We start from the raw sequence: 13,350 nt of genomic DNA, 5'->3' as shown, positions 1-13,350 counted from the left end.
TGATGTGGGATGTCCTTCTGTGTATGTGCTGCTGCTGCTGATGTGGGATGTCCTTCTGTGTATGTGCTGATGCTGATGATGTAGGATGTCCTTCTGTGTATGTAGATCTTCCTATGTACTATACCACCTTATTTTTTGAGACAGGGTCTCTCACTAAACATGGAGCTCTCTGATGGGCTGGACTGACCATTAACTCCCCCAGGATTATCCTGTCTTTATCCACCAGTGCCAGGGTGCCAGAGTGCCAGGGATCAGATTCCCCTTCTTGCAGACTGAGCACGTTACCCCCTGAGCCATCTTCCCAGACCTCTATTTAAAATTTGTACATAGAAACTTCAAGTAAAGGGTCATAGTATACTGAAAAGAACCCTCATGCTGAAAATTCATTTTTAAAAGCCGGAAGGAGCTAGAACAGGGATATATAACAACTCTGGGTAGGAAGACTCAGGTAGTTTTTCTTCTTTTTGCCTTTTGAATTTTACATGTGTAAGGATTTCTTTTACATCAGAATAGAAGGTTTATGTTTTTGTAGATTAGTGATAATTAGAGGTTGGAAGTGGGGAAGAAGATGGGAGGGTGTTGATGTGTAAATTCCAGCCACTCTGGTACCACTGGCCATAACAGGTTTGTCAACGGCTTTAAAGGGCTAAAATAAAATTTAGAGGGTGAGAGATAGCCTTGCGTGTAAGAATGATTTCCATGGAAGCAAGAAGACCTAAGCTCAAATTTCTAGTACCCATGGAAATGCTGGCCATGGTTGTGATGCTTTTAACCCCAGCATGGCGGGGTGGGGTAGAGATAGCCAGAATCTGGAAGTTTTCTGGCCAGCCTAGCCAGGTTCAGTGAGGGACCCTGTCTCCAAACTAAGATGGCAAGAGTGACAGAGGAAGACACATGGTAACCTCCTCTGACTCTCCTGGCACACCCATGAGTGTGCACCCCTTCACACACACATGGACGTACAAAAGAGAAGCAACTTTATTTTAGGTAAAATACACAAATGCGGGTAGGAAGGCTTTTCAATGAGTCTTTGGTCAAAGTAAGGTAAGTGGGGGACCCTAAGCTGGATGGCATGTTTGGACTCCATTGACTTCCTAAACAGGTTACTCATCACTTGGAGACATGTGGCCAAGTGACCCCCCTCTCCTGTCACATGGCCTTTGGAGAAGACTCAGGCTGTTTGTAATTCCCCAGATCACTCTCTCCTCAAATACTTTCTGCCTTTCCTCTTAGCCTTCCATCTTGCTTATGTGCCCATGAGTAGCCGGGTTTGGAAACGGGAACTGGTTTCTCCGATAGTGCTTCCTGGTTCCAGGAGGTCCAGCCCTTCCTTGGCGCACAGACACGTGAACAAAGAAGGGGGGCAGAATTAAAGTCAATATAAACAAATCTACTTGGGCCAAGTGTGTATGTATTGACTTCCTCTGTTGTTGATTGCAGGGGCAAGAAGGATTCCCTGGAGAAATTGGACCGAAGGTACGTGTACTTCAAAGTCCAAGCCAGGGACTGTGTCTTAGGACAGTTAGTGAGAAATAATATTCTACCACAGGTTGAGGTAGCATAGGAAAGAGACAGGTTGCTCCCGTCAAGTTATAATATGAACTATTTGTTTAGGAACATAAGAACTTTTAAAATATTCCACTTCAAATTTTTAAATGTATAGGTAAAGGGAGAAAGATGACCCTTTTGAAAGTTTTCTCAAATATTATCCTTCCCTAATTTTCTTATTGCTTAAGCAGTGGTTCTCGACCTTTAAAACAGTTCCTCATGTCGTAGTGAATGACCCCAACCATAAAATGATTTTCATTGTTATTCATAACTGTTAAGGATTGTAAATATCCCGAGTTTTCTAATGGTCTTAGGCCATCCCTGTGAAAGGGTCAGTCAGTCCCCCTAGGGTCAGGACACACAGGTTGAGAACCGCTGGCTTAAGGGGAAGTAAAATGTAGAGAAATAAACCAGATGATGAGATGTTGCCTGGCTTGAGTTTCCCCGGTGTGTTTATAAAAAACTGCTGTCACGTGACGAGCCACCTTGATGTTTTCAGTGTCTCTGGAAAGTTGTACTGAACTCTATAAATGTCAGGTCCTGTGTGCGGTAAGGTCAGTAAGGTCAGAAGACCAAACAAAAGAAGCCCTTGCTTCTCCAAGGAGCCCGAGTTTGGGTCTGGAAGACTGAACTGTGAGCCAGTGATCAGACAGTGTGCTGTGGAGAGATCACACAAGGCAAAATGTATATGGCTTTACGTCTGAGTCAGTTTACAAATATAGATGTGCCCCTGGGACCTTTGTGTTTGATTTCAATGTAATTCTTATTTTCATTTTGATATATTTATTCAGGGTGAGACTGGGGATCCTGGGGATCCAGGACAGGCTGGTCCCAAGGGAGCCAGAGGTAGAATGGTAAGCAATCCATTCAGAGAATAACATCAGATACTGTGTGTAGATGTTTGGGGCAGGGGGGAGAGAGAGAGAGAGATTATGTTCATATGTATGATGAGAGTGTGTGTTTGCATACATGCCGGTGCATATTCATGTATGTGTGCATATAGAGACCAGATATCAATGTTAGGTGTCTTTTTCAATTGTTTTTCATGTTTCTTTTAATATTTAAAAAATTATTCTAAGTATGCGAGTGTTTGCTTGCATGTATGTAAGCACACTCGTGCATGCCTGTTACCCACAGAGACCAGAAGTGGGCATCAGATCTCCTGGAACTAGAATTACGTGCGGTTATGAGCTGCCAGGTGGGAGCTCAGGAGCCAATTCCAGGACTTAAGCAAGTACTCTTCACTGCTGGGCCATCTCTCCATCCCCTCCATCTTATTGTTTAAGACGGGGTCTCTCACTGAACCTGATACTTACCAGTTCAGCTACACTTGTTGTATGACGAGCGGGCTGCGTCCTGCCACCCGGCTAGCTTAACTCTGAAGTAATCACATGGAAATTGTATTAATTAAATTACTGCCTGGCCCATAGTTCTAGCCTCTTAATGGCTAACTCTAACATTTTAATTCAACCCATTTCTAATAATCTGTATGTTACCATGAGGTCGTGGCTTACCTGGAAAGATTCAGTATGTCTGACTCTGGTGACTCCATAGTGGCTCTCTCTGTCTGCCTTCTTTCTCCCAGCATCCAATTCTGTCTTTCCCGCCTACCTAAGTTTCTGCCCTATCTAAAGGCAATGAAAGCGATACAAATACATAAGGGCCTCCTACACCATACACTGATTGGTCAGCAAGGCCCAGGGAAGGGAGCTTGCCTCTGCCTCCTGATTCTGGGGTTATAGGTCCTCACCACTGTGGACCGCTCATATATGGTGTTAGGAGTTAAGTCAGGACCTCATTTTGCACAGTGAGCACTGCATCAACTGAGCCATCTCTTCAGCCCTCAACTCCACTACTTTGGCAGATTCTCTTTCATGTTAATAGTCATTAGCATTGCTATTCTTAAAACAAAAACAAAAACAAAACAAATTTGAAAATGTGTGCAATTTTGGCTAAGGTCTACATGTGTAATAAAAAAGTAGACCTGGCACTTCTCTCCCAATGCCACCAGGAAGGCAACAAACTGTTTTAGTGAACAAATTTGTCCAGTCTGTGGTCCTTGTATCATTCTTAACCACGGAAAATAAGACGTTTTAAAGGAATTTCTGTGATCCAAAGCAGGTTCTTGTACTGAAAAAAATATCAGTTTAATCCAGTCTTCCTGGCAGACCTGATGAAGACTAATACCCATTAACATCTTGCTTTTATTATCAAAGCTTTTGCTGAACTGCTTTTAATACGGTGTCTATTAAAAGGTCCTCTCCTCGCTTCCCGGGTGTTTTCTGAGTTTTGCGATATTTCTGGGTGTCAAACCAAACATGTCTTTATAAGTTTATGGGAGAGTTGAATATTACCTAATACTCTGACAGTAAACACAACTCTCTGGCATGTGCCACAGGACTCAGTCTCCTCAGGTTATAGGTGGTTAGAAATGGAGGTGGTAGCACGTGACTTTTATCAGTATTAGGAAGATGCAGACAGAAGGATCTCAAGCTCAAGGCTCTCCTGGGCTAGATAAAAGTGAGACCCCAGCCCTCTGACACCCCTATGTCCAAACAGGCTGGAAAGTAATATTGAGTTGGAAGTGTCACCCCAGCCTGGCAAGCACTTGGACTCCAACTCCCAGCCTGCCAAGTGGTGACCCCTCCCCAGGGATGGTCAGGATCATTTCCACAGGGTATTTAGGCTTGCGCTGAAAAAAAGGAACACATGATTTGAGGTTTGCATGTGCAGCTCCCTCTGTCTTCCCCTGCCATGCTCCAGGCCACCTGGGAATATGCCATTTATTAAACATGAGCATTTAATTTGGTCTAATCTGATTTAATTGGAGTTCTTTGTGTTGGCGGAGCGGCTTGTATTAATATTTTTAACACCCATGTCTCCAGAGAAGAGAAGAAGGGGATATAAAAGAGGATGGAACACTTGCATTCATTGGTTTTAGATCTGTTTAACCGAGATTTTATTGTCATGAGCCACTCTTAGGTCACCTGTTACTGCGACTTAAATAAAACTCAGGAGTTAAATATTAGGAAAGACAGAGAAAGGATCACCTGCTCATTTTCCACATCCCCTGATCAAAAAGGCCCACACATCTCCCTCACCTCTCCTTATTCCTTCTGTGTGTCCCTCTAGCTACCTCTGAGTCATCCAGAAAACTCTATGGTCCACTCTGGCCAGCTGAATGTGGACTCCACACTCTGAACCAAGGTCAGACTCCAATGGCAGTCTCAGAGCTGAGTGGCAACACAAACAAATTCTCCCCGACAACAAAACTGTCTCTCCAAGTCTTTGCTTCAGCTGGATAGTGGTGGTGCACGCCTTTAGTCCCAGCATTTAGGAGTTCCAGGACAGCCAGGGCTGTACAGAGAAAACCTGTCTCAGAAAAGCCTTTGCCTCTTTTCTTTCTGAAGAACCTTGATTGGGAAAAAAAACTTGTCTATGACCCTGTCCATGAGCAAAGTCTTAGAAAAACCCTGATACCAAAACACATACTTGAGATGGTTTTGCAGTTTGTCTTCACGGTCAGTTTTACTGTTGATCTAGTCTTTCTCTACACACTGTAATAGGAACTTTATGTATAGGGGTCATGTTTGGAGGCTTTAACGCTTCAAAACAAGGAACGTCCTCTTCCCCCTGCTGCTCCCCAGGGGTGGGGGTGGGGCTGCCTCCAGCTGTAATTCTTTTCCTCCTCTGTTGTTTTCGGGTGGCAATCCTTTATCACTTTGCCCTCAGCAATGATGAAGATGAAAATAATTAGGAAAATAATTAGAAAAGGCTTTCAAATTAAGCCAGATGTCATGTGCATTGAAACATCTCTGGATCCTTTCCCTTGGCTTATTAACAGGGTGCTTTAGCCTTGGACACCAGCAGCATGCTAACAAGCTCAGCCATTTGTTGGGGCCCCTCCCTGTGATGGCACATTCATGGGTTTTTAGTGTACTTAACCAATGTTAGCCATGCAGGCTCGGTGTCTGGGCCTCTGCAGACACATTTTTGTTCCTTCCTTGTTCTCCATGTTGAACTGTTGGAACTTACTAGTTTTTCCCTCTCCAGCTGCCTCATCCCCCACCCCTTGGCATGAGTAATATTTGGATTTGGAAATTGGAGTTTAAACATTGAAAATGTCCAGGTTTTTCTCCTGGAAGAGCAAATGTTTTCTCTGGAAAGATTTAGCCTTAAATTATGAAAGTCTTTCAGGTCTCTTGGAATTATTCTAAGTTGGAGTTCACAGAATCTTCACCTTGATATTTTTCTTTAAAAAAAAAAAGTCTAAAACCCTGTTTCAGCCGAGTATGTTTGTATGTTTGCATGTGCATTGAAATAAAAAACAAAAGCAAAAAAACAAAAAACAAATCTTCAAGCAGGTTTCAAGCAGGGACCTTGGACCTGGGCACTATCACCAGCTGGGGTTGGATAGCCTTCGCTGGGGAGACTGCCCCTGGGCAGTGTGGGCTGTTCAATTATATCCTTGGAGCCTTCCACTGGACTCCAACCATCATCTCCCTACTTCCCTAGTGAGAGCAAGCTGCTGTGTCTCCAGAAACTCATCCTCTGAGGTGGCAAAACCTCTCCTGATGGATGCTCCTGCTTAAAGAGTCAGGCAACATCTTAAGTTTCCTAACTTTAAAATGGCTTCCCTCTGTCACCTTAAAAAATCAATTTAAAGAGAGGTGGTCCCAGACTGTGACCATGGCTCTCAGGTAGAGTGATTGTCTGCTGTACCCAAGGCCCTAACCTCACCCCTCTCCCCTTAGCACAAGAGAAAATAGCAGCCCCACCCTCTCTCTACCTCCTTCTATTTCCTGGTCTCCAAAAAATGGTTTTCATCATGAGTGATTGTTTTAGAATTGGCAGTCTGTTTGCATTCCTGCTTTTTGATGTTTGAGTATGAAGGTAAAGGTATTTTCTACTATAAAGTTGGGGGTCCCCTCTGTTAACCTCACATTGATCTCCATACTCTCTGAAGACGTTTGCATGTGCATCAGGCCTGGTGTCCACTGCTACTCTGCAGGGGCCCTGCACCAGGTTCTGAGATCCCCTCCACCCCACCCATGTCAGGTCTCTCCCTCTCGTTCCCACTTTCACACCCTCCTGGACTTCCATCACAGAAACCTCTGCCAGGAACCTTGTCACTGTGGAGAAGAAGGACTGTTTGGGTTCCCAGTATCAGAGGATTCAGTCTGTAGTCATTTGGTGCATGTTTGGAGGCTCATGGGTGGGGAAGAGAGGAAAACAGAGGACTGAGGTCCCAATCTAAGCTTTAAGGCACACTTTTACCCTTTGCGTAGGACTTACTGATTTACTTCCTCAGGCGTACCTTTGTGTGACTTACTTCCTCCAGCTAAGCTCTACTTCCCAAATCTTCCAAAACCTCTCTGAATAGGACCAGCATCTGGACACCAAGAGGTCAGAACATAAGCTGGGGGAGAGGTCATTTCACGGGCAAATATGACACACTGCTAAGAGGAGATGACTGGCAGGAACAGTTGATGATACTACCAGCATCTGAAAATGATTTTTGTTACCTCCAGATGTGTCAATATTTTGGCTAGTGCACAGCTCTGGGCTGGACATACTTCCTTGGAATTTTGAAAGCAGTTATGTTTTCTGTTATTTCTGGGCTCTTTTGTTGCTTTGGGAAGTCCAAGGCCATACAGATTCCTATCAGTCAGTGTTTTCTCTCTGGAAACTCATAAGATGGCCTCTCGGTCACTAGCATTTCAATCTGCCATGGGTTTTGCAATCTGGCACATGGCCCATTTTTATCCATTTTTCCTGAGTATTAAACAGGCCCCTTGGCCCTAGAAATGTGTGCCCTTTTTTGCTAGAAAATGCTTATTTTTTTGTTGGTTTGTATCCACTGGCTCTAGTGTTCTCTATTTTATATCTTTAAATACCTATCATTCAGTGTAATAATATAGTCCTTTAGTTTATTTCTTATTGTATTTAATTTTTTAACATCTCTTTGATGTTTTTCTCTCCTTTCTGAGACGGTTTTTTGATTTTTATTTTTAATATATATCCTATACTTTTACCTTTGTTGCTAAAATCTGTTCCTTTTCTGTATTATACTATTCTTGTTTCATGATTAAGCATTTTTCTCTTATCTCTCTGAGGTTATAAATGAGTATTTTTGGCCTTCTTTGCTCAACACAGTTTGTTTCCTTCAGTTTTTTTTTCTTCTGTTTTGACTTTTATCTCTCATATGTCTCAAGAATGAGCTGTGCATTCACATTGAGAACTGAGTACAGCAAGTCTGATTGGGAACCTGGAAGACACGATTGGAGTTTGTCAGATACGCATTCACTGTACAATGATCTGACGGACCTCTCTGCTTAACAACCCTTCAACTTCCTCTACCCCTTTCTGGGGAGCTCGGATCTGGATGCCAGTTTTCGAGAAGACACAAGGGCAATGAGAAGCTCTTACTCAGTGTACATATTTTCATTGGTATCCTGGTTCAGAGTGGTAACACTGGCTCTCAGCTCTACTGAGAGTCTCACTCCTGTTTTCTCTTTGGTTTTTGCTGATGGAGAAAGGTGTATCCAACTACCTGTTGAAAACAGAGAGTGGAGAATTGAATTCATAGAGTGATTTCCCCACTAATCCTCCTTATTTAGCCTCTTTACTTCCCCTCTGCTTCTGGAGGCACCTGCCCCCCCCCCAACCCGGCTTCTGGGAATGTGGGAAACCAAACATGCTGGTTCTTGACTTCTCTGTTGCCCGCTCAGGATTCACATTCCTCAGGTCTGCCACGCCATCTCACACACACTTGATTGCTTTCCAGGCTCCCAAACACTAAGGCTTCCTCTTTTTCCTTATCCTGTTGATTTTTACTCTAAAATCTATTGTTAAAATATTAGAAATGGACAAAAGTATTCAACTTGCCTCCCTTTTCTCTTGAAGCTAAGCATCCCTTTTAAATAAAATGAAGTCACTAAGTTCTGTTTTTTTAATACTGTCAATATTGTTTGGACACTGTGGAGACATTAATGATTCTTCTCCACAGGCCATGCTTCTATAAGTTAATTTTTAGATAAATTCACTTATTACTGTAAAGAATATAAATCCTGTAGCATTAAAAACCTTGTGTGTATGTGTCTATCTGTGGAAATGTGCATATGAGTACAGCTGCATGTAGAGACCAGAGGCGAGCATTGGGTCCCCTGAAGCTGGAATTACAGGTGTGTGGACCACGACACGGGTGCTGGGAACCAAAGTTGGATCCTCTGGAAAAGTGAGAGGTGATTTTAACCTCTGAGAAGTCTCTGTAGCCTCCTCTCCAGTGGCATTCTGAATGAAGAAAACAATGTTGTTTCTTCTTAAACAAAATCTATTGTTCTTATCAATTTTCCCCTTCACTTTATCCCCTGCTGCCAGTTTACCCAGAAGATCTTGTCAATTTCCCCTTCCTAGGGCTATCCATGTGTTCCTCTTAGGGTCTTTCATGTTACCTAGCTTCTCTGGGACTGTGGATTGTAACCTGGTTATCCTTTGCTTTGCATCTCATATCCTCGTATGAGTGAAGAATACCATGTTTGTCTTTCTTGGTCTGGGTTACCTCACTCAGGATGATGTTTTCTAGTTCCATCCATTCGCCTGCAAATTTCATGATGTCATTGTTTTTTACAACCGAGTAATACTCCATTGTGTAAATGTACCACATTTTCTCTATCCATTCTTCAGTTGCGGGGCAGCTAGGTTGTTTCCAGGTTCTGACTATTATGAATAATGCTGCTGTGAACATAGTTGAGCACATGTCCTTGTGGTATGATTAAGCATCCTTTGAGTTATTGCCCAAGAGTGGTATTACTGGGTCTTGAGGTAGAGTGATTCCCAGTTTTATGAGAAACCACCATACTGATTTCCAAAGTGGCTGGATAAGTTTGCATTCCCACCAGCAGTTGGAAGAGTGTTCCCCTTACTCCACATCCTCTCCAACATAAGCTGTCATCAGTGTTTTTTATCTTAGCCGTTCTGACATCCGAGTCATTTTGAGTTGCATTTCCCTGATGCCTAAGGATGTTGAGCAATTCCTTAAGTGTCTTTTGGCTATTTGGGATTCTTCTGTTGAGAATTCATTTAGAGAGAGCAATGAAAGAGATATCTTGATAGAGGGAGCCATTATGGGGTTAGAAAGAAACCTGGTGCTAGGGAAACTTCGAGAAATCCACAAAGATGACCCCCAGCTAAGACTCCTAGCAATAGAGGAGAGAGTGCCTGAATGCTACCATCTTCTCCTGTAATCAGATTGATAACTACCCTAATTGTCATCAAAAAAACTTCATCTCCATGGGATGCCAAAAAGAATGGGACAGAGAAGTGTGCCCTGGTTGTACAGGTGAGGCTCGGGTGTATAAGTGGGACACAAGAGCAGATAAAACCAGATTTTAGTTGGTAGATGTCCTTGAGTCAGGAGAGTTGATACCAATGGTGAAGTGCCAGGGGCTGGTGCGGGTGTTGGTGTTGTCTGGAGATCGCTTTGTAAGTTGGTCTTGGCCCAGACAGCAGGAGTGACCTGTAAAATATGATTGAAAATGGGTGGAGTTAAAATAGCCTTTGGAGACCGTTAGTTTTTACCAGACCTGATTTTTGATACAGCAGCAGAACTTTTTCCCAGGAACCTGTAGGTATCTGTAAGACAACTGGAACAGATTTACATCTTGGTGTCATAGCAAAAGGCTATGACTTTGGGTTAAAAGGTAGGAACATTTTAGAAGACAATTAAAGGGAATTGGAAACTCTGAACCTCTGAAGATAAATTTGAAACCTGTTAGTCTGGACTATGAAGCCTGTTAAAGAGGCACACCTATATTTTAGCAGGAAACTTAACAAATGAAGTATTGAGCTACCAGTACCTTAAGTCATCAAATGCCATTAGACAGATCTAAGGGGCATAAATGAGCAGAAACGAAAAAGCGTTTTTAGCTTTGCAGACAGTCCCAAGTCTCTCCATAATCTTTGGAGAACGCCAGCCTAGAAGTAGTGTTTGCTGTTGAGTACAAGAGGCTTAAAGATTTTTCTGTAGTTTGACCTTCCCTGGTGAGGGATTACCATTTGGTGGGCTTTCTCTGAGGTGGAGTTTGGACTGAGGCAACTCCCAGGGGAGAAAGCTTATGCCAGGAGCTGGGGTGAAGCCCCCAGCCAAACACTAGCAAGTGATCACAATTGTGTGTGCATGTATATATCTGTGTGTGTTTCAATTTAGTTACCTTCTTGTTCTTAAGAAAACCACTTTCTCTTGATCCAACAATTCTAGTTTTAGAAATCTTAACTAATAATCAGAATTGTGTATATAACTTCATAATCATATGCTTATTAACAGCAGAAAAATTAAATGCCAACAGCAAGGAACCAATTAATTAAATCATGCCTTCTCCACATAGTAAAATACGTGAAGCCATGAGACCTGATTTTGTGTATAAGAATATTTAGTAATGGAAATATGTATATATGTATGTATGTAAATTTAAAAGGTAGCTGAGAGCCAGGCATGGTAATACATCGCTGTCATTCCTGAGCACGGGAGATAGAGGCAAGATTAGTAAATTGAAGGCCAGTCTGCTCTATACAGGAAGACCTTCTGTCAGAAACAAAGCCAAAATAGAGGCTTTGGGAAAAAGTATGATACAAAACAGACTTTAAAAAGACATCTTAATACCAATAGAACAAGAAAAGTAGCAATGGATTAATAAACTGTGTAAAGAACAGGCTGTTGCTGGGGGTCCCCTTCTGTGTGTTTTAGAAATCTGTCCATTTTCTAAGATGAAAATGGATGGATGTGGTTGCTTTCAGAGTTCTACTTTTAAAATAGTGTCAGGATTTTAAGTTTGCACTTAAACCGTTCACATGTTGTCTAGAACATGATTGTAAAGTGAACCCATTCTGCTTCAAGGTTCCTGCTGGGCAGCCGGGAGATTCAGGATCCCCCGGGGAGCCAGGCCCCCCTGGACGGAAGGTGAGCAGGACTATTTTCTGTGAGTTCTTTGTGCCTTAGCGGTCAGAGCATGGGCACACCCCTCTCCAGGTGCACACAGCTTCTTCCTCCACTGTTTGGCCACAATTTCCACTATTTTGTGCAAGGGAGAAAATGGGGTCAATTAAGTATATCCCTTGGGAGGGAGGGAGGGAGGGAGGGAGGGAGGGAATGGAGGGAGAGCGTGAAAAATCAGTCAAAGATGGGGTTTCTCCTTCAAAGTATTTTCTTTTGTATTTATAGATTTAATTAGTTGGGAGGTGGGGCACATGTCATGGCACACTTGGGGAGGTCAGAGAACAACTTTGGGAGTCGGCTCTCTCCTCGCATTGTGTGGGTCATGGTGATTGAACTCAGGTCATCGGGCATGGCTGCAAATGCCTTTACCCACTGGGCCACGTGGGCCACCTGAGATTTCGTATTCTTCTCAGTGAGCTGGGTTACGGTCCAGCCACGGCCTCCCTCCTAGATGAGCAAGTGATGAATGAATAAGGACTAGCGGTGAGCGGCGCACGTGATTAAAGCTGCCGCGGTCCTTCCTGGGGAGCAAACCTGGGAGTCTGGGTGGGGCACCCCGCATCTCCCTTTGATGTTTCTGTTTGAGAGAAGTCAGATTCTTCCGGTCCCAGGAAGGGGTTGCAATAAGAAGTTCAGCCAGCTTTGCTCTTCCCACCCTCCACCCGGACATTCATGTGTCTCTCTTCATTTGGGGAAGAAGCTGAGATTAGCTCTTCCGGTGTTTGAAGCTAGCCCCTTTGTGCCTCAGCCGTGGATAGGAATGCGCTCGGCTCGGCTTTGACCACTACTCCACTACTTACGGTGGAGATCCAACATCGGGTAGAAGACTCCAAGACTTGGGCACAGGAGAGGCAGCTGGGAGCAGGTGGCTCGGTCTTTCTGAGTTGTGAGCTGAAACACCCGCTCCGAAGATCTGTGGGCCACCGTTAGGTGGGCAGCTCTGTCAGGTTCTGGGCATCTCTGCCAGGATTTGGGGAATGCCTTGGAGGCGCGTGTGCACTCAGTGTTGTCTTCACGGGGCGGTGAGTGTTCTCTGCTCCTTTAACTCCACAGGAGGAAACCGTTTCCTAAGGGCTCCTCGGGGCCGCATTGGTGCATGGCCTGGCTACTGAGGCGTTAGTCTGCAGCCCTAAAACAAGTTTGCTTGTTTCTTTTCCTAGGGTATAAAAGGGGCCCGAGGAATGGCTTCATTTTCTGTAAGTATCTCCTATTCCAACAAGATAACCTGAGCATGCCTCTGGCTTCATGTATATACTTTGTGACCGAGGGACATGGTTAATTCTCTGTGTTTTCTCTTTGAACTATAGACATGCGACCTCATTCAGTACGTGAGGGACCACAGTCGTAAGTACCCTGCTTAAAATGACCCCTGCCCCACCCCCATTCTCGCAGTTCTCTTAGAAGTTAGGAACTGGGTTCTCAGAACAGATGCGGTTGGTCAACCAGTCTCTTCTCATGAGAGATGGCTTGAGTAAATTTTGAGTCCACAGGGAGGGGGTGGAACCTATTATACTAACCCCCTCTCTGGCTGCCAGCCTGTGTGCTTGTGTAGTTAGGTACACTGGGGGCTTTAAACCCGTAGAAGATGGAGGTCAGAACTTTCCCAATGGTCAAATAAGTCAGGGAAAAGAAGAGTCATACCGAGCCGAGTTTAAGACGATTGATTGTTAATGTCAGATAGTAATTGACGAGATTGGGTTTGGCAGTGTGAAGAGGCAGCTGTGATGTATCCTGGTGAGAGAGTGGGTGGGTGGGAGAGTGGGTGGGCGGGAGAGTGGGTGAGTAGAGTGGGTGGGAGAGTGGGTGGG

At 44.0% G+C, this 13,350-nt stretch overlaps 1 protein-coding gene across 1 annotated transcript in view; it reads left to right on the top strand.

Moving 5' to 3' along the window:
- The window catches only part of LOC101995212 (collagen alpha-6(VI) chain), a 102,721-nt gene that overhangs the window by 62,098 nt on the left and 27,273 nt on the right, over window positions 1-13,350 (top strand). Inside the window, exons 27-31 of the mRNA XM_005368499.2 lie at window positions 1,441-1,476; window positions 2,340-2,402; window positions 11,444-11,506; window positions 12,703-12,738; window positions 12,850-12,890. Of these exons, the coding sequence (XP_005368556.1) occupies window positions 1,441-1,476; window positions 2,340-2,402; window positions 11,444-11,506; window positions 12,703-12,738; window positions 12,850-12,890 (239 nt within the window). The remainder of the gene's footprint in view (window positions 1-1,440; window positions 1,477-2,339; window positions 2,403-11,443; window positions 11,507-12,702; window positions 12,739-12,849; window positions 12,891-13,350) is intronic.

The sequence above is a fragment of the Microtus ochrogaster genome, unplaced genomic scaffold (genome assembly GCF_000317375.1).
Source record: "Microtus ochrogaster isolate Prairie Vole_2 unplaced genomic scaffold, MicOch1.0 UNK33, whole genome shotgun sequence".
Lineage (NCBI taxonomy): Eukaryota > Metazoa > Chordata > Mammalia > Rodentia > Cricetidae > Microtus > Microtus ochrogaster.
This window is presented reverse-complemented; position numbering and strand designations above follow the sequence as displayed.